Genomic DNA, 18,792 nt, shown 5'->3' with positions numbered 1-18,792 from the left:
GGAAGACACTGCTGGCGAGACTTTAATAGCTGGTGACATCCCACAAACTAAATTTACCTTAATCATGGGAATTAACATCATCAGAAATATTAGGAAAAAAAATACTGACAAAAAAAATTACTAAATCTGACAACTAACTGCTACAAGACTCCCTGAAAATTGGACCATGCATGTTCTTTTTTTTCCACACTTCTGATTGCTAAATGGAAAAGTGGCTTCTTGGCAGACTAAAAAAAATGACACATACTGAAAAGGCGAGCAATGATGAAAACAAATCAAACATTAAAAATGACCCACACTGTTCAAAAGCTGGAGTTTATAGCCAGGAGTAACTTGACACAATTATTAAGGAGCTTAGTTCTAGGGCAAAGCTAGGATAAGATCTTCCTCTCCTGTCGACAATTCCCTGTAAATACCAAGGAGAAATGGGGACTTGGCAGGAGCAGATCATACATAATTATTGCAATCTCTCCTGGACTCAGAGGACAGGTGGCCAAAGCTGGGATCCCACCATTGTTTTCTTGCTGAGTATATTTGCTGGGCAGTATGTTAAGTGCTTGTTGTTGTTGTTGTTGTTTTTTAATGTTTATTTGTCCTCATAACCCTTCTATAATGAACTGTCTGGTCTGAAAATAAGTTCTAAACTAATGATGATTCCCTTTACCCATTTGGAAAAAAGAATTCTCTGATTTTCTTTCACTTTAAGGAAGTTCAAGATGTATAAATGTGACTACATTTCCTTGCTATGTAAGTTAAAATAAGCAATAAATTATGTAAAAGTAGCTAGAGTGTACGAGCTGGAAGTAGTCACGTAAAATGAGCTTCTAAATGCTGATATAATAAAACCACTTATGGCAAGTAGCCTGGTGATAAAAGCAATTCAGCATAATTATTATTAGCTTTGAAGTTTTAAACTTTTAAGTTTCAAAGGAGGTTTCTTTTTTTTTCTTTCTCCCCCTCTTTCTGTCTCTCTTGTCTTCTCTCACTCTTTCACTCTTGCTCTTTTTTGACTGTGTCTATATACACACACGATCAAAGCATCGAAGACTAATGCTCATTATACTCTGGATCACAAAATCCATCAGCTGTACATGTTTGATTAACAGCTAACATACGCTGCTATATAATCTTTTGAGAGCCGATATTTGAAGATAATTCAAAAGCATGTCAGTTCCCCTAAGATTTGATCCTTTAACCCGCACAGAGGCCAGCCTTCTGTTCGTGGGGACTAGAAAGCCTCAGGGGCCGCCAACGTAACTTCACTTCATCTCTAGAGCTAGGCTGGCATTGTTTCCAATTTAGGGGTAATGAGATTGGAAAGAGAGATCAGCACTTTTCAGATTTCTTACTTGTCTTAGGCTGAAGGAGAAGCATGATGTGGCTTGTAGCATAGATAGAACTTTGCATTTTTAACTTCTAATTAATTAGTAAAGACCTGTCATCAGTTGGCTCTGATAGTCCGTTAACATGCTCTAAGTCAGATAACAATGCATGAGAAAAGGAATCCACAGGATTGTCAGTATGTTATTATATAAGATCTCCTGTATGTTGATTTGAAAGGCTTCAGCGACAGAAAGCCCCACTAAAATTTAAATGCATTTAATGGTTTTTCAGGGTGTCAGATCTCATTCTTTCCCACTGACAGAGCAGTAAGACTTTAATTAGAGTGAGAAGGAGGCTCTAAAAAATTTCTGGGTGTCTGAGTCTTCAAAATATATGAGATTGAACGTGTTATTTGATTTGACAGGCACAGTATGGCTGCTGGTCAACACAGGACGATCAGCCTAGTTTAGCTTTTTTTTTTTTTTTTTTTTACTTTTCACAGCTGAAAGGTAAATGGCCACTGTACTTACAAAGAAGCACTTTTAATTGAGAACTCTAAGAGATCTTGACATCAAAACCTTACAGCAAATGACTGTCACATGTCTCAAGGGGCATATGTCAGGACAAGTCTACTTACGTACAGTAAGATTATAAATGCAAGGGACTATATATAGAAAATCCTAAGGATGGCATTAAAAAGCTATTAGAACTAATAAACAAGTTCAGCAGAGTTGCAGAACACACAATACAAGACCAACATATAAAAATCAATTGCCTTTCCACACACTTCCCACAACTAATCAGAAAAAGAAATTTAAAAAAACCCTCCATTTTGATTTGCATCAAAAAAACCCAAAATATTTAGGATGAAATTTGACAAAAGTACTGCAAAACTTATACTCTAAAAGCTATAAAACACTGATGACAGAAATTAAAGAAGGTCTTAAGAAATGGAAAAACATACCATATTCATGGATCAGAAGATTGAATATGGTTAAGATGGCAATATGCCTCAAATTTATCTAGAGATTTGATGCAATCCTTATCAGAATCCCAGCTGGCTTCTTTGTAGAAATCGATAAGCTGATCCTAAAATTCATATGAGAACTCAAAGGACCCAGAATAACTAAAATAATTTTGAAAAAGAACACAGAAGTCTTATACTTCCCAATTTCAAATTTACTGCAAAGCAACAGTAATCAAGACAATGTGGTACTGACATAAAGTACAGATTTCAAATTTACTGCAAAGCAACAGTAATCAAGACAATGTGGTACTGACATAAAGTACAGACACATAGATTAATGGAATAGAATGGAGAGTCCAGAAACAAACCCATACATCTATGATCAGTTGATTCTCAAAAAGGTGCCATGGCCATTAAATGGGGGAAAGAATAGTCTTTTCAACAAGTGATGCTGGGATAACTGGATATCCATATGCAAAGGAATGAATTTGGACTCTTACCTCATACCACATACAAAAATTAACTCAAAACCAATCAAAATAAAAGTAAAACTTAAAACTCATAAAACCTGTAGAAGAAAACACAGAAGCAGGCCTTCATGACTGGGGATTTGGCAGTGTTTTCTTAGATATGACACCAAAAGCACAAACAACCAAAGAACAAATAAAAACTAGACTTCCTTAGAGTTTTTAAAAATTGTATGTCAAAGGACCCTACTGAGAAAGTAATAAAGACAACTCATGAAATGAAAAAAAAAATATGTACAAATCTTCTGAAAAGACACTTTAAAATCTAGAGTATATAAAGAACTCTTTCCACTCAACAACAAAAAGACACCCCAGTTAAAAATGGGCAAAGGTTCTGCATAGACATTTCTTTCTTAAAAAAAAAAAAAGATTTTATTTGTTTATTTGAGATAGAGAGAGAGGGTGCACAAGTGGGGGGGGTGGGGAGACAGAACAGCAGGCTCCCCACTAAGCAGGGAGTTCATTCGACATGAGGCTCGATTCCAGGACCCTGAGATCATGACCTGAGCCAAAGGCAGACACTAGGGCAGCCTGGTGGCTCAGCGGTTTGGCTCTGCCCTTGGCCCGGGGTGTGGTCCTGGGGACCCCAGGTCAAGTCCCCCGTCGGGCTCCCTGCATGGATCCTGATTCTCCCTCTGCCTGGGTCTCTGCCTCTCTCTGAGTCTCTCATGAATAAATAAATAAATAATAAAATATTAAAAAAAAAAAAGTCAGAAACTAACTGAGCCACCCAGGTGTCCCAAGATTTCATTATTTTTTAAATTGAAGTTTAAGGGGCATACATAATATTCATTTTAGGTATACAACATAATGATTCGATATTTGTATATATTGCAAAATGACCACCACACTAAGTCTAGTTAATATCCATCACCATACATAGTTACAGATATATTTTCTTATGATGAGAACTTTTAATATTTACTCTCTTAGCAACTTTCAGATATGCAATATAATATTATTAACTATGGTTTCCATGCAGTACGTTACATCTCCATGACTTATTCATCTTGTAGCCGCACTGAATAAACATTTCTCCGGAAAATATATAAATGGCCAATAAGCACATAAAAAGTTGCTTAACATCATAAGCCATAAAAGAAATACAAATTAAAGCCACAATGAGATATCATTGCATACCCACTAGGATGGCTATAATCAAAACTCAGATAAAAAAACAAGTGTTGGCCAAAAAAGCGAAAGAATCAGATCCTAAGAGAGTGCAGGTCAGAATTTAAAATGGTGTGGCCACATTGGAAACAGGCTAGCAGCTCCTGAAAAAGTAAAAATAGAGTTACCATTTAACCCAGCAATTCTAATGATTACAACACAATCATTACTCAGATAAGAATTAAGATATTCTAATGCGAGAAATCAGAGATTTGGGGGAACCTAGAGAGAACTTTATCACTTCCTGGCTAGTAAGACTGTCTGTTGTTTTGCTGGGAAATCCATGGTGGCCACAGGAGTTTACTGCAGTGGAAGAGGAAAAAGCACATATCCAATTATGTAGCCTTTCCTTATGGCAAAAAGCAGGGTTAAAAAAAAAGAAAAAGAAATACTTGACAAGGTTTTCATGAGGATTAAGTTAACCAATAATAACAACCAAACAATAAATAGTTTCCTTCCTTATCTTACCCACGGAGCTGCTTCATGGTCAATGTATGAAAATCATTGGACTGAATGAGGACATCATTTGCAGAGGTGCTGCCATTGTGCCATGCCTGGTGGCTTTCCTCACTGACTCTTAGCTACGCTACTCTAACACTTACGCCAGAATATCTTCCAAGTACAGTTTCAGGTCCCTAGCAAGACATGTTAATTTGCAAGGCCTACATAAGAAGCCACAGCCACAGCTATGATCTGTAGTTCCAGCAGTTCTGTGGAGAATAAATGAGAAGTTTTTAGCATCTTCTAGAAGGCACCAAACCAAAGTGAACCAAAGTGAAGAGGTTCTATAATCTAGAATCAATATTTGAATCATCCGCTGATCCATGGACCCAGCAGGAAGCTCTACTAGCTGACATCGGACTTCTTAACTACATAAGACCAGTATCACTAATTCTTAGATAACTCCTGCCAATGAAGTATTTTGTAGATTATATACTGTAGATTCCACTAAAATTAAAAGTCAATCTGAGAATCTACAGGAGCGAAATCATGGAGTTTCTAGATTTGATATCTGATTTTTGTCCAGTCGGAGCCTCCAAAAAAAGCCTGACCCTTCAAGCCCTGCTTAAGACCTGTTTAATGACATCTGAGCCTTTACCTAAAGTTTTAGTTTTGCATATCTAAAGGAGATCATATGATAGCAAAAAGGAAAGGTTATTTTTTGGTTCTAGGCCAGACACAAGGAAGACACAGAAGTATTACACAAATCATGGAAGTGATAGAATCATCCTGGATTTTGACATGAAGAAGCAGTATAAAAATTAACCTGTAAATTGTGAATAGGTACAAAGGAACCAATCCCAGGGAGGGATGATTAGCGAGGGTGGCAGGAAAGGGAAATTACTGTGAGAAGCTGGAAAAGAGAAAAAAAGTATCTCTAGGAAGGAGTTCTTTCTAAGAGACACCATGGGGAAGAGTGAGAGGAGCAATTCAAAGAGAAAAATTAGTATCATGGTGATCCAATAAAGATGGAAAAAAAATAGATTCTTAGTAAATTTGGTGAAAAAGTGAAGCATTTTTTCAAATACTATAGAAATGGAAGGGTAGTGGTAATTGTATTCCAAAAGAGACAAAGTTTGAAGAAATAATGCAATTGCCACCAAGTATTTCTTGAGTAACTATTAGGATTGTATTAATGGGATAGGTCCTTCATTGCGATTGAGAGAGGTAGAGATGTCTACGGCCTTATCTCTACCAGCGGTTACAGAAGTTTTGCAAAACAAAACTAACAGATCACATTTTGTATTCAGTGACTATGAAGCAAGGAAAGGACAGTTAAACACCAAGTATGTGGAACTATCTCTATGAAAAATGAGAGTTCAGAGTAAGGAAATCTCTGCTTGAGCTGGAAGAGCCAAAGATGGGCTCTTGGAAGCAGTAAATCTTCAGGCACAGGGATGAGCAGTGTTGGAAAGCTGGGGCGGGGGAGGGGGGGTGTATGTTCTCTGAGAGGACCAAAGCAGAACTGCAGGTAAGAGCAAGCACAGGGTCTGTGGAGGACTGGTACACGGATCGTGTTAGAAAGACAGAAACAAGGTTGAAGTGGTTACTCTCTAACCAGGTTTGAGGGGCTTCAAAGATCACGCAGAGTTTATGCTTGAGGAGAAAGATGACAAAAAATTCACTACAAGATGAGACACCTGAGTGGCTCAGTGGTTGAGTGTCTGCCTTCGGCTTAGGGTGTGATCCTGGGTTCGGGGATCAAGTCCCACATCAGGCTCCCTGCATGGAGCCTGCTTCTCCCTCTGTCTCTGTCTCTGCCTCTCTCTCTCTCTCTGTCTCTCATGAATAAATAAAACTCTTAAAGAAAATTTACTACAAGATGTTGAGTAGGAGAAGAACATGGACACAGTAGTTGAGCGCTTTGATGGTTGTAAAACAGGCCCCTTGAAGGTGTGTTAAAAGCATAGGCATTATCTGTGAGAATCAAAACCCGAGGTGAGACACAGAAAGAATTCACAAACTAGAAACACGGGTACGGCATTCAGAAGAGAATTCCATGCAAAACCAGAAACATGTCCATTTTCACTCATTCGTTATTTCGGTATACTTGTGTGCCCCATTCCATCTACAAGGCATTTGACTTATGGTTTACCTACAAGGAACAAGTTTAAATTAAACAAACTGATAAGGAAATTGGAGTAATGAAAATCTGGGAAGTAAGCAGAATGGTGATTAAGTCTGGAGAGAGGTGAAGTTATCCTGAGGGCAAGCGCAAAGCAAGGTGAGTAGAGTGGGCACTTCTAGTCTGGAGGTTAATTCAGTAATTCACACATTTCTTCAACTCTATCTATGGAGCACTTACTTTGTGCCAAGAGCATCGTGGGGATATACATGACTCCTTCCCTCCCAGAAGCCAAAGTCTTAAGGGAGAAAGAGAGAGAGAGAGAGAGGCTTAAGCAAACATTTGGGGGTGGTTAAGGTCATATATTCAAGGTTCAGAGATGTAAAGGTGAGAAAGACAACTAGGACTTAGGAAGAATATAGGAGATGAAAAGGAAAAAGCCCAAAGTACAGACACATCAAGGTGCTGAGAGCCTTACGTGAAAGCCAGGAAATCAGAATAGGAGGGTAGTGGTTATTTCAGGTGAAGTAATAGCCAAAGGGTAGGGTTACAGAGAAAATACGGGCCATAGAAGGATGAGATGTAAGTCCCCACGCTGCCCATATCAGAGCTCCTAGATCAATCATTTGTCAGGTCTAGGGATGAGCCTGGAAGTACGGACTCATTTGCAAGGAAACTAGGCAGGTCACCTGTGAAAATGAAAGCAGTCTGACCTCACCTACCACCCCATGATTCATCTTCAGGGAGGATTAAACCCCTTTATAAAGGAAACTGTTTTCTTACAAGTACCTGCTACCATAAAGAAATAAAATGGTCAATTTATTAGTTTTATTAAAGAAACAACTGAAGATTCCTAAAATGTTTGAGTGGGGTTTTTAAACAAAATATTTACATTGTATTCCCTTCTTTCCAACATTCTCTTATCTAACTTATTTAGGATATCTTTTTTTTTTTTGCTGTGACACACATACTTTCCATCAAATTGCCAGGTTTTAGCACAGAAATGCATTACTTCACAAAGCACTTCCAGGATTATTTAAATCTCCCACTTGCATGACCTCCTATGGGGAATCGGATACCAGATTAATTCCTGAACATTGTTACTCAAGAATATAATGTTCTAATCAGATAATAAACTGATTAAACACTTTAGGAGGGATAACACAAGAATTCTGTTTTTGCCACTGTATTAATTTTAATTCTTCAGTAATATTCAAGCAATTTATGGTATTCAAAATGCCTTGACATGAAAAAAAAGTGAGACATTTCCAGTTATTTTCTATATATTTCAAAGTACTAAACTCAGACCTTGAGAGAATACTGCAATCAGAACATCTCAGAAAAATTCAAGTTTTAAGAAAATTCCAGAGAAGAAATTTTACAGTCTGTCAGGATTATTTCTACATTTTGCAGTATTCATTGTCAGAAAAATTTTCCTTATATTGAACCTAATTCACAAGGTTGCAACTTTAAGTCATTTTTTAAAATTTATTTTTCATTTTTTTATTGGAGTTCAATTTGCCAACATATAGCATATCACCCAGTGCTCATCCCGTCAAGTGTCCCCCTCAGGGCCCGTCACGCAGTCACCCCAACTAAGTCATTTCTTCTTTTTATGAATTCAGTAGAAATAAAGAACCTTTCGTCTATCCATAAGCTATTATTTACTGAGCACCTACTCTGAGCACTGTGATAAAAGCTTTATACATTAACTTACTTCATCTTCATACCATGATTAAAAAATAAGTATTCAATTGTCTCTATTTCAAAGAAGAAGAAACTGAAACAGAGGTAAAGCCTTGCTCAGGATCTCACGACTAGTAAGTGCCAGAGCTGGGATTCAGTTGATATCCTTCCTGTTCTTAATTACGGGATCTTAACTGCCTCCCAAGACTGCTCTCTCAGCATTTTCCTTACCAATCCAAAATAACTCCAATCCTTGACTCAATTTTCTGAACTCTATGATCATCTCAACCCTATTCTAAATGCTTTCAAAGTTTTCCAAACCTATGTTTCCAGGAAACCCAAATTAAATTTCCTAATAAGGAACACTCTTAATGCTTTCCAAAACTACCTCACCAGGAAACACAGATTAAGCTTTCTAATACGGATTATTTTGTGATTATATTATCTTAATTTTTAGATTTCCTATTTTAGAATCTTAATTCCATTAATTTCCTGGTAACAATGTTCTGTTACTGAAACATGGCTAACAAGCCACCACAATGTCTAGACCATTTCCAAGAACACAGGCTAATACTGGAATCCTGGCTCGTGGATATAGCTAATATAATTGTTGTTGTACATTTACTAGTTTTTTTTAATAGAACTGAATACTATATTCATATGTATAACTGTGCTATAATCGTCATCTTAGAATAAGAACCAGATTAGCATTTTTTCCTCCCCTAAACTAGCTGGATTTAATAGAGTATAATTATTTGAGTTTTATAAAGAAATTCATACCTCAGAATGAATATGACATTATAAAACAAGGAAGAAGAAAAAAAAGAGGGTTGATATTCCATCGACTAAATATCTTCCATTTTAAATGACTAAATTAAAACAAAATTAATTATCTTGTAAACTACGCTTCATTTTATACTTAATTGACTTCTTCATTAGACCATCTGGAATCATTTGGCTTCTGATCTAATGTTATTGCACCTTAGTTCATAACTGGTTGTGTGTTCCATCATAGGCATTCTGAATGCATCAATATCTCTAGTTTTTACTGTCTCTCTCTCTCTCTCTCACACACACACACACACACACACACACACATACACGTGGCTGTCAAAAACAATAAAATATAGTTGGTAATTACAATACCCATGAATATGGTGATAAAGCTCTTATGAGGAAATCTGGCTTAATTTCAAATAATCTGTTATCAATGTGGCAATTGAAACATCAGATGCAACTTTATATAGTCAACTTTCCCCAAGAATTTGTATCAATTCAAAGTTTAGCCAATGGTCTTTACTTCCAAGAGAGGCATGCTTCAGTAAAGGAAGGAGAGAGACCTTTACAAGATCTTGCGATCTTCCTCATATATCCCCAGTCATAAGGGCCTCTTTAATCTCTTCAACATCATCAGTCCAATTTCAGGTCAACAGAGAGAAAAATCAGTATCCAAAGATTTGCATATTATTCCAAGGGACAACAAACAAGGAAGAAAACATTTCCAGAATAATGTCACTGTAAACATACTGAATATCCTTCAGAACTGTCAAATTCCTTCTATAAAACTAATAAAGCCTTGTTACTCTGCTCACCAGAAATTTCAGTGTGCTTCAATTAGTATTTATACTGATTCTTCTTTCTCTTTCAACTTTTATGCACCCAAACTAAAACATTCAAATTCTGTATGTATACGTATATTTTATATTCAAAATTCTCTATATATATATGTATCACATATATATCATAGGTTGGATTTTGTATATTTTCCCTTTGTACAAAAATGGAAATGATTAGTATCTGAAATTCTAATTTAGAAAATACATTTACAGTGCTTATATCCTTTAGCACTGTAACAGTATCCTTTAGCACTGTTATAATAAGAATGTTAAGATGTTAGGGAACCACACTTAGGGAGCCCTCTGGTAAGCCAGCAGTCTTATTCAAATTTAATCAGGGCATTAGGAAAATATAAGCTGCTTAGTTTGTAGTTTTTAGTCTCTGAGGTTGTTATTCAATTCACAGAATCATAGAATTTTAATGTTGAAAGGGACTGTGGAAATTATCTAATCTAACATTTTTATTTTACACATAAGAAAATTGAGATTATCCTTCCGCTATGTACCGAGCCAAAACTGAAAATATAATTCAATTCAATACTCCTCTTTATATATTTAGACTTTAAGCTGCCTGCTAATAGAAATGACACTCCAGTTCAAAACCCCCAGACACTTCTGTTCCATGTTTCTATAATAAAACTGCATCGTGTCCCTTTGATGCCACTCTTGAACTCATACTTGTCTTTAGAGCCTCTTACTCAAGCCAAGTGAGAAATGACAGTGCCAAAATCAATCAGGTTTGAAGCATCTTATCTGGCTTCACATCCCTAACAAGTAGCAGAGTACCAAGCATCCAGTCGGTGATTTCTTGAATGAAAGAATGAACGAATGAATGCTCTGAATGCTAGCGTAGCAAAGTTAACAGGAGAAGAAGTAAAACCTGAGACTCCCTCCTGGGCTAGTTGAGGCTATTTAGTTGAGCTTCAGGGTGTTTATCAGCACTTGGATGCACAGTGGTTTGTCATCACAGGATTTTACCTGAAGTTCTCACAAGAATAGGTACCACCCTTACAGCTTTCTATTCTTAATGCTCTAAAAGCGTATTGGAAACAGTCCAACAGCAGCATGCCTGAGAGAAAACCTGCCATTAACTGAAGACATTTCTAACCTGCATAACCATTTGCACACTCCTCCTTCTCTTTCCACTTTAATTTAAGCTTATTTCACCACAATCATACGGTCATTTAGACTAAATGCTCTTGTCTGGAATCCAAACAAGCATGAAAACTTGCTCAACTCCTACGTGTTTCCAGTCTTTCTTCAATTTTCTTAGTTCGAATGAAGTTTGAGAAATGTAAACATCGTACCATCCAGGTGGTCCACGTAGCAGTACACGTCGTAAGTCTCAAGAGGTGAACGGAATCCGTAGGTCCTGACTCCTTCCTTCCCCATCATATCTCCATAACAGCCTACTCGGGGAGCCCGGATGGGATATCTGGGGAAATAAAGGACTATTAAGTAGCACTTTATTCTTACTCTCAAATTAATAAATTGACAGCCTGTGGTCCCTAGACCTCTCACCTGACAGTCTGATCAGAGAGCCAGCCTGCATCACACTGCTCAAATCCATCTTCGTAGGCAGCATAGAGCTGCTCTGGGGTTGCTATGACTGCTCCAATATCCAAACAAGCCTTCTGTGCAGCCTCAAAATTCAGTGTATACCTGCTGGTTGCCGCTCTGTAGTGAAACACAACACCTGCAAAGGGAGCAGTGAACAATCATGGGCATGTTCAAATATCCCACCATACTTTGCAAAGTTTCCTATGGAGCAATATATCAAATTAATCGCTCACATGGTAGTAACACCATGGTGATTCTTTATTTTCACTTGATGAAGCATTACACAAAATTATGGGGATGTGAGGAGCCCCAGAAATGCCGTTCACCCAGGTGTCCCATTCTGTTCCATTAGAAAGTTTTCTAGCCAGGAATTTTCTGTTCTCATGAAAACAATCTAAGAAAAAGACTTAAGCCATTAAATCCCAAGTGGTGGACAGTTTTTCTGATCACAGATAGTATTCACACTACCATGAGAACACTGGACAACTAAAGGGAGTCGGTGCTGCAGGAGACACAAAGAGTTAAGACAGCCACAAGATCAATTTGCCCTACTTCATGGGCACCTATTAAGGTGACTCACCTTCTATTGAGTCATCCCAAGGCTGACTCAATAGAAGCACATGGAACATTCACCTATGCCACTTCCTCCAAACATAAAACATGAAGATATCTACTTCCAAAAACAATGGAAAAGATGGAAGAGACAATGGCCTATGTATGAGTGAGAAGGCTTGTTCCAATCCCTATTTTGTTAATCTCCCCCCACCATAAAGTGTAACAAATGTTGCTTATGTTATCTGATATGAAAGTCAAATTATGTAAAGGCTTTAAAAATGTTGGATAGGCTAGTAGTTACTTATTCACCATCTGACTAGCATAACTGAGGGCTTCCACTAAGACAGATAAAATATACCATCGATTTTTGTCCCAAAGAAGGCGGAAATAAAGTTCCTGAGACTCTCCTGAGTTGAAGCTAGGCATCTTGGCACTTGTCTCAAATTCCACTTTACTATATGTTAGGAGTTGCATAATCTAGTGGTTCTTGAACTGTGCCCTGGGGCTCACGGAATTGTCAATGGGCTGAGGGAAGGATGGTAGGGGGGTTGGTCCCCTCCCCCAACTTCAACAAGAGCATCTCCATTTTTAATTGGAGAAAACATTTTTATAACACTGCAAAGTAAGTCAAGGTAAAGTGCCTGGGAAGTCCCTATGAAATAGAAATTGGGGCAACTGGGTCTTATGATTGAGATTTTTTTTTAAGATTTTATTTATTTATTCATGAGACACAGGCAGAGACATAGGCAGAGAGAGAAGCAGGTTCCATGCAGGGAGCCTGATGCGGGACTTGATCCCGGGACTCTAGGATCACACCCTGAGCCAAAGGCAGATGCTCAACCGCTGAGCCACCCAGGCGTCCCGGATTAAGATTTTATTAAGAGTCTTATCACAAGGGCACCTGGGTTAGGATTCTGACTCTTGATTTGGGGTCAGGTCATAATCCCAGGATGGTGAGATGGAGTCCCACTCCGGGTTCCATGCTTAGTGCTTGGGCTTCTCTCCTTCTCCCTCCGTCTCTCCCCTCACTTGTATGCATTCTGTCTCTCATAAACAAACAAACTTAAAAAAAAAAAAGATTGTCTATGACCACTTTTTGTTGTTGTTGTTATCCAGAATGAACTTTGGTTTCCAAGATACCTCCCACTCTCATTTTATTCTTAATAATTCCATGAGGTTGACGATAATCTATATCCCACAGCCAGACGAGACTGTCTTCCACATGCCCATTATCTCCTCCCAAGACAGGTATATGCTAATAAAATAACTACAGGGGTCAGGCTAGCCATGTCGTAGATGAGCACTTCTGAAAAGTGTCAACACAAGAAGACCAGCACAGGCACCAAGTAGATGCACTGATAATTAACATTAACTTTCCCATTTCTGATATTGCAATGGAAAATGCATCGAACGCCTTTCAGAAAATTTGTATCTCTGTAGAACTACGTTAAAACTGTCAGGAAGTATATATTGTGCTATCTGGTAAGTATGAGGTAGTTTATGATGATCTCTAAGGATCAGCAAGAATTTGAATGGTTTTAAATTAGTCTTATGTTGATCAAAGCTTCAAATAGTCCTCTTAGTAATTAAAAATCTTCCCTGTGCACTGAAGACTGGCAGTAAGGGGGCATAAGAGGGCCTCCAAGAGCCGGGCAGGGCATATCAGCCGGTGTAAGTATCTGCAATTGTTGGGATAATTTGAAGACCTCATGGGGCTAAGGAGATTAAGTAGAGGATTTTCATTGTTTCAGAGGGGCAAGGGGCAAATCCATTGCTAATTCTTTAACGATGAAAATAGTAAGAAGTTGTTAAACTCCTTTTGGGATTTTAAAAACATAAATATAAATTTATACATAGTGAGTACCTACCACTACTATATATATATTTATTTATAATTCATTAATAATCTATATGCTTATACAAGATATAAATATAACACACACACACACAGAAACACACACACACACACACACACACACAAAGAGAAATAGGAGAACATCAGTAGAGCAAAACAGTCCTAGGCTAACTAAGATAAATAATAAAAAACGCTAAAAGAATGAAAAGCCCAGGTTACTTAGTGAATGCATGGACAACATAAAAATAGATTGGTAGGAGAGAGTAACAGAATCTGAACATAAAAGGATGTACAGAAAATTAATTCATTGCATCTGAAATTCAAAGTATTTCCTTTTGGCTACACAAGAAAGTTTTAATAAAACCCTTTGTATATATTTCTGAAAGGTAAATATTTTATAGGGAATGGAGGGATGGAAGAAAAATCTGTTTCATCATGTCTGGGTATTAGAATTATGCTTAATAACTTGCCAAAATATTCTGTTTCCAAGAGCTATGGTATTATGTGTGTACCCAATTAAAGCGATTTTTCTTTGCTTTGTTTCCTAACTTAAATTCAAATGACATATAAACCACCACTGAAAGAGGGCTAAAATGAAAATGCCTCATCGCAAGACTTAATATATAACAGCTAGCGTATTGACCTTTAAAAAAATTTTCACTGAGTTTTATTTTGATCCAATTCAAATGTTTATCAAGTCCTGGCCTTTCTAAGGCACTTTGATACACACCATGATACTTATTAGGCACCTTAATTCTCCAATGTAAGTAAGACAATTTATATTTCTTAAAAAACAAACTCAAAGACTTTTATAATCACGCTAGGACAGTGAGAAAAAAAAGAAGAAAAGGGTGTGTGTGTGTGTGTATGTGCATACACACACACTGTAAATATTAAACTGTCGATCAGCCTTCACGGTATTAAAAATGATCACTGACAGGTCTCCATAATGAAGTAATAATTCCTGAACTATTTCTCATGGCTTGAGGTAGTCATCATTTCCACAATACTGCACTTCACTGTATTGAATCAGTGACATTGTGTGCCAAAAGGTCACCTTCCTTGACCCTTGTCTGGTGAAAGGCACGAACTGTTGAAACGACTGTTTCTTGCACTTGTCTAAGTGTGAACTACAGTTACTTTGGGTGCTGTTTCACAACACTTCTGGACCAGGCGTCATGTTACACTACTGTCACAGTTTGGAAAGCCTTACCGTCCACCGCCAACGATACCGTGTCTTGTGTGTCTTCAATCCCGTACATGACGTCACAGCGGTACAGGCCCGCGTCACTTGCAATGAGTTTGACCACGGTGAGGGAGGCATCACCCACCACCTCAGCATGTGTAGGCACGGACACCCTTCCTTGATAGCCCTGACCAATCTTGACATTCCCATTTTGGGCTACAAGGACCGTAGTCTCCTTCAAATCCTTTCCATTCTTGTCCAATTCAATCTTAGACCATTTGATTCTGAGAAATTCGCTGGAGGTGTTGTAACTGGGCGGTAAGGTAGGCATAGTGGAAAAATGGCAAGGTAGGTTGACTTTTCCAGACAGGGAGCCCTTAACAGGTGGGCTTTTTTCCACTTTGGCTAGAAGAAAGAAAAAATACCAAATTATTAGTCCTTAAAAAACCTCAACTGAGTCTATTCAATAAGTGAATGGATCAGAAACCTTACCTTCCTTTGGTTGCATCTTCAATATATGAGATAATTAGAATGATTATATATACAAAGAATAGTACACAATTTTTAAAAAAAATATTTTATTTATTCATTCATGAGAGACACACAGAGAGAAAGGCAGAGACACAGGTAGAGGGAGAAGCGGGCTCCATGCAGGGAGCCCAATGTGGGACTTGATCCCGAGAATCCGGGATCACACTCTGGGCTAGAAGCAGACACTCAACCGCTGAGCCACCCAGATGTCCCAAGAATAGTATACGATTTTAATAACGTTTTACAATGAAGACAGGGATTGATAATAGTCATGTTTATGTACTAAAAATATGGCATTTACTTTGAAGTATTTGTAACTTAGTGTTCAACAGGAAAAAACAAGCGATAGAATAAGGCATATATAGGGAGGCAAGCGATCAAGGGCAAAAGGAGACTAGAATCAGTAATGCAAATTTGAAAGACTGGACCAATGTTAGGAAGAGCAGTTGAAGGACAAATTTACATCTATGGGGTCAGGAGAGGAAAATCATTTAAGATAAATGCCATATTAGAGCAAATGAAAATAAAATGCAAACAGGAAGTGAAAATTTTTAAAAGTACCTCAGTAGACTGAAGCAGGAGGAAGTCTAACAGTTGAAGGACATTCATTTGGTTCAGTGTTTGAACCAAAGGCTTTCATCATAATGACAAACCCAGCTGCAAAGACTTTGCAGTGAAACACAGACCCTCAATTGTATCCTGGGGGGTGGAATTTTGGTCTGTTCACCTAACCCATCTGAAGTATTAATCTGAACAATGTCCTTCTGTTTAAGCCCTAAACTTTTAATGAGAAAGAACACCTTGACTGCAATTTAACACTATCACATATAAAAGAAATGTTTTTTTTTTTACAGGAATCCATCCCTCTTTCTCTTCTTTCCTCCCCATCTTCCAGTTCCTGCTAATTGGCTAGATAATGTGTTGGCAATAATAATAGAAATTACGGAGATGCCTGGGTGGCTCAGCTGTTGAGCATCTGCCTGTGGCCCAGGGCATGAGCCTGGAGTCCTAGGATCGAGTCCCACCTTGGGGTCCCAGCAGGGAGCCTGCTTCTCCCTTTGCCTGTGTCTCTGTCCCTCTCTCTGTGTGTCTCTCATGAATAAATAAATAAAATCTTTAAAAACAACCCCAAAACAATAGAAATTATGTTGACACATAAGCAATCTTCATGAAAATATGATGAACAAGTTAATAGTAGCCTGCAGATGGAGTGAAATAATAATTCCTAATTAAAGTGATGTGTGTCGGGCAGCCCTGGTGGCTCAGAGGTTTAGTGCTGCCTTCGGCCCAGGGTGTGATCCTGGAGACCTGGGATCGAGTCCCATGTCAGGCTCCCTGCATGTAGCCTGCTTTTCCTTCTGCCAGTGTCTCTGCCTCTCTATGTCTCTCATGAATAAATAAATAAAATCTTTAAAAAAAATAAATAAAGTGATGTGTGTCTAAAAATGAGTGTATTAGTAGTCAAGGTATCGGTAACACACATCTGAATATAGCCATGCATTGGAAATTATTTAGCTGTCAACATGCACTGAGGATTCAGTGGGATATAAGTTATTTTGAAAATTGCAGGACGATAAGGAGATACTGTGGAGTTTAAGAAAAAAAATCATCTCTATTGTTAAAGACTGATATTTAACTTCAAAAAGACTGGTCTATAAAACCTTTCATATGATACAAATAAATCTAAAATAATCAATACAGTATTGTATATACAGTATTTCTGACAGAAATCTCTCACATATTTCTCATTTATTATGGTTATTGCTGTCATGCACTTGTTTATCATCTTACTCATCTATATATAACCTGTCCCAAAACAGGATTGAAGGCACTTAAAATTAAATAAAAATAAAATAAAGTATACTATTAACTGCACTAAGTTATTAAGATCATCCTCTTCTTGGAATATAATATCAAGGGAACAATCCCATTCTGTTTAATCCTTGGCTTACAAAATAGATTCTCTTACATAAAGCTGACCCTCAGAGTGAAGCTAGTCCAATCCCTTATTAAGGATTCTCCCCTGAGAGGAAGTGACATTCAACCTCCCAGCTGCCTGGTGACAGACCTGGGTGAGAAGGCAAGTCTCCTCAAAACTAGTCAAGGCATCTTTCAGCTTTGGTATTTATTGGTTTCTTCCCCTGTCCCTAGTTCCTTTGCACAGTCTAGACCCATTCTATTTCTATCCCATCCTATTTCTTTAATTGCTATCTACACTGACAGCTGTTAGTAATTTCATGATCTTTTAAATAAATCTATAAACTCCACAGGGTACTCCCTACCTGATTCATAATCCTTTAATTTGGGCCCCATTAGGGAAATGAAAACAAAGTTTTTTTGTTTTGTTTTGTTTTGTTTTGTTTGCCAAGAATAGGGGTTCTGAGAAGGGAAGGGGTGAGAATTCTGTGATCTAAATTCTCCTAATTTACATTTATCATATGTCCTAGGAAATCTCTTCTTCCTTCCTGGAGAATTATTTAGATGATTAACTGCACCATGAACAAAGTATTGCTCTTTTAATGCAGCATAAACAGCTTTACCATCAACCTCAATTATGATAAAAATGATGAGATTCTTTATCATCTCCTTAAAAATGAGCTTAAGATAAACTAACGTCCAATCCCATAATATGTATTACTAAATTATAATTCTTTTCATGATTTTAGATGTGTAAAGGCAGAAACAAGATTCAGTCCAATCTATCCAGTTGGGTGGCTTTTGAAACTCAGAGCATTGCTCAATAACTGTGCTGTTATGAAAAAAATATATTGGAACAAAATGATGTCAAAAGGCAAATTTCCCAAGGGTTATTTATTGTGCTAGATGTTTATAGATACAAGAAAATTAAAAGCTTCGGTTGGATATAAATATATATTCATGTAGAATTCAGTCTTAACAACAGGATTAACAAGAAGCTGTGTGGTCAAGTCTTTTGTGTATAAAATCTTGAGTCTTAATGCATGGGTCACAAGAACTAAGTTCAATGAATCTAAATATTTTAAGGAAGAAATTTAGTACTTCAGAAGATAATGTTTATAGATCATGCATGTTTTTTAAAAAATGCTACCTGCAAGAACTAGTCTGAAATTGTGAACAATGCAAGTAATAAAAATGAATGTTAACAAAAAGTTCACTGTTTCCACTGGATAGTTTGTGGTCAAAATGAGTAGAGTAAGGGATAAAACTCTGAATAATCAATTATTTTTCATTCTCTGTCACTAAATTGTGTGGAGAATGATGTAAATTCCAT

General features: G+C 37.5%; 1 protein-coding gene across 2 annotated transcripts in view; it reads right to left on the bottom strand.

The window, feature by feature from the left end:
- Positions 1–18,792, bottom strand: part of VCAN (versican) — a 109,853-nt gene that overhangs the window by 76,414 nt on the left and 14,647 nt on the right. For both annotated transcript variants that reach the window (XM_055342204.1, XM_055342205.1), the window contains 3 exons: positions 15,039–15,416; positions 11,377–11,551; positions 11,163–11,290 (listed from right to left, as the gene is read on the bottom strand). In XM_055342204.1, the coding sequence (XP_055198179.1) occupies positions 11,163–11,290; positions 11,377–11,551; positions 15,039–15,416 (681 nt within the window). The remainder of the gene's footprint in view (positions 1–11,162; positions 11,291–11,376; positions 11,552–15,038; positions 15,417–18,792) is intronic.

The sequence above is a fragment of the Nyctereutes procyonoides genome, unplaced genomic scaffold (assembly GCF_905146905.1).
Source record: "Nyctereutes procyonoides isolate TBG_1078 unplaced genomic scaffold, NYPRO_anot_genome, whole genome shotgun sequence".
In the NCBI taxonomy this organism is placed as follows: domain Eukaryota; kingdom Metazoa; phylum Chordata; class Mammalia; order Carnivora; family Canidae; genus Nyctereutes; species Nyctereutes procyonoides.
Note: the sequence above shows the minus strand (reverse complement) of the source record. Positions and strands in the feature narration are given on the sequence as shown.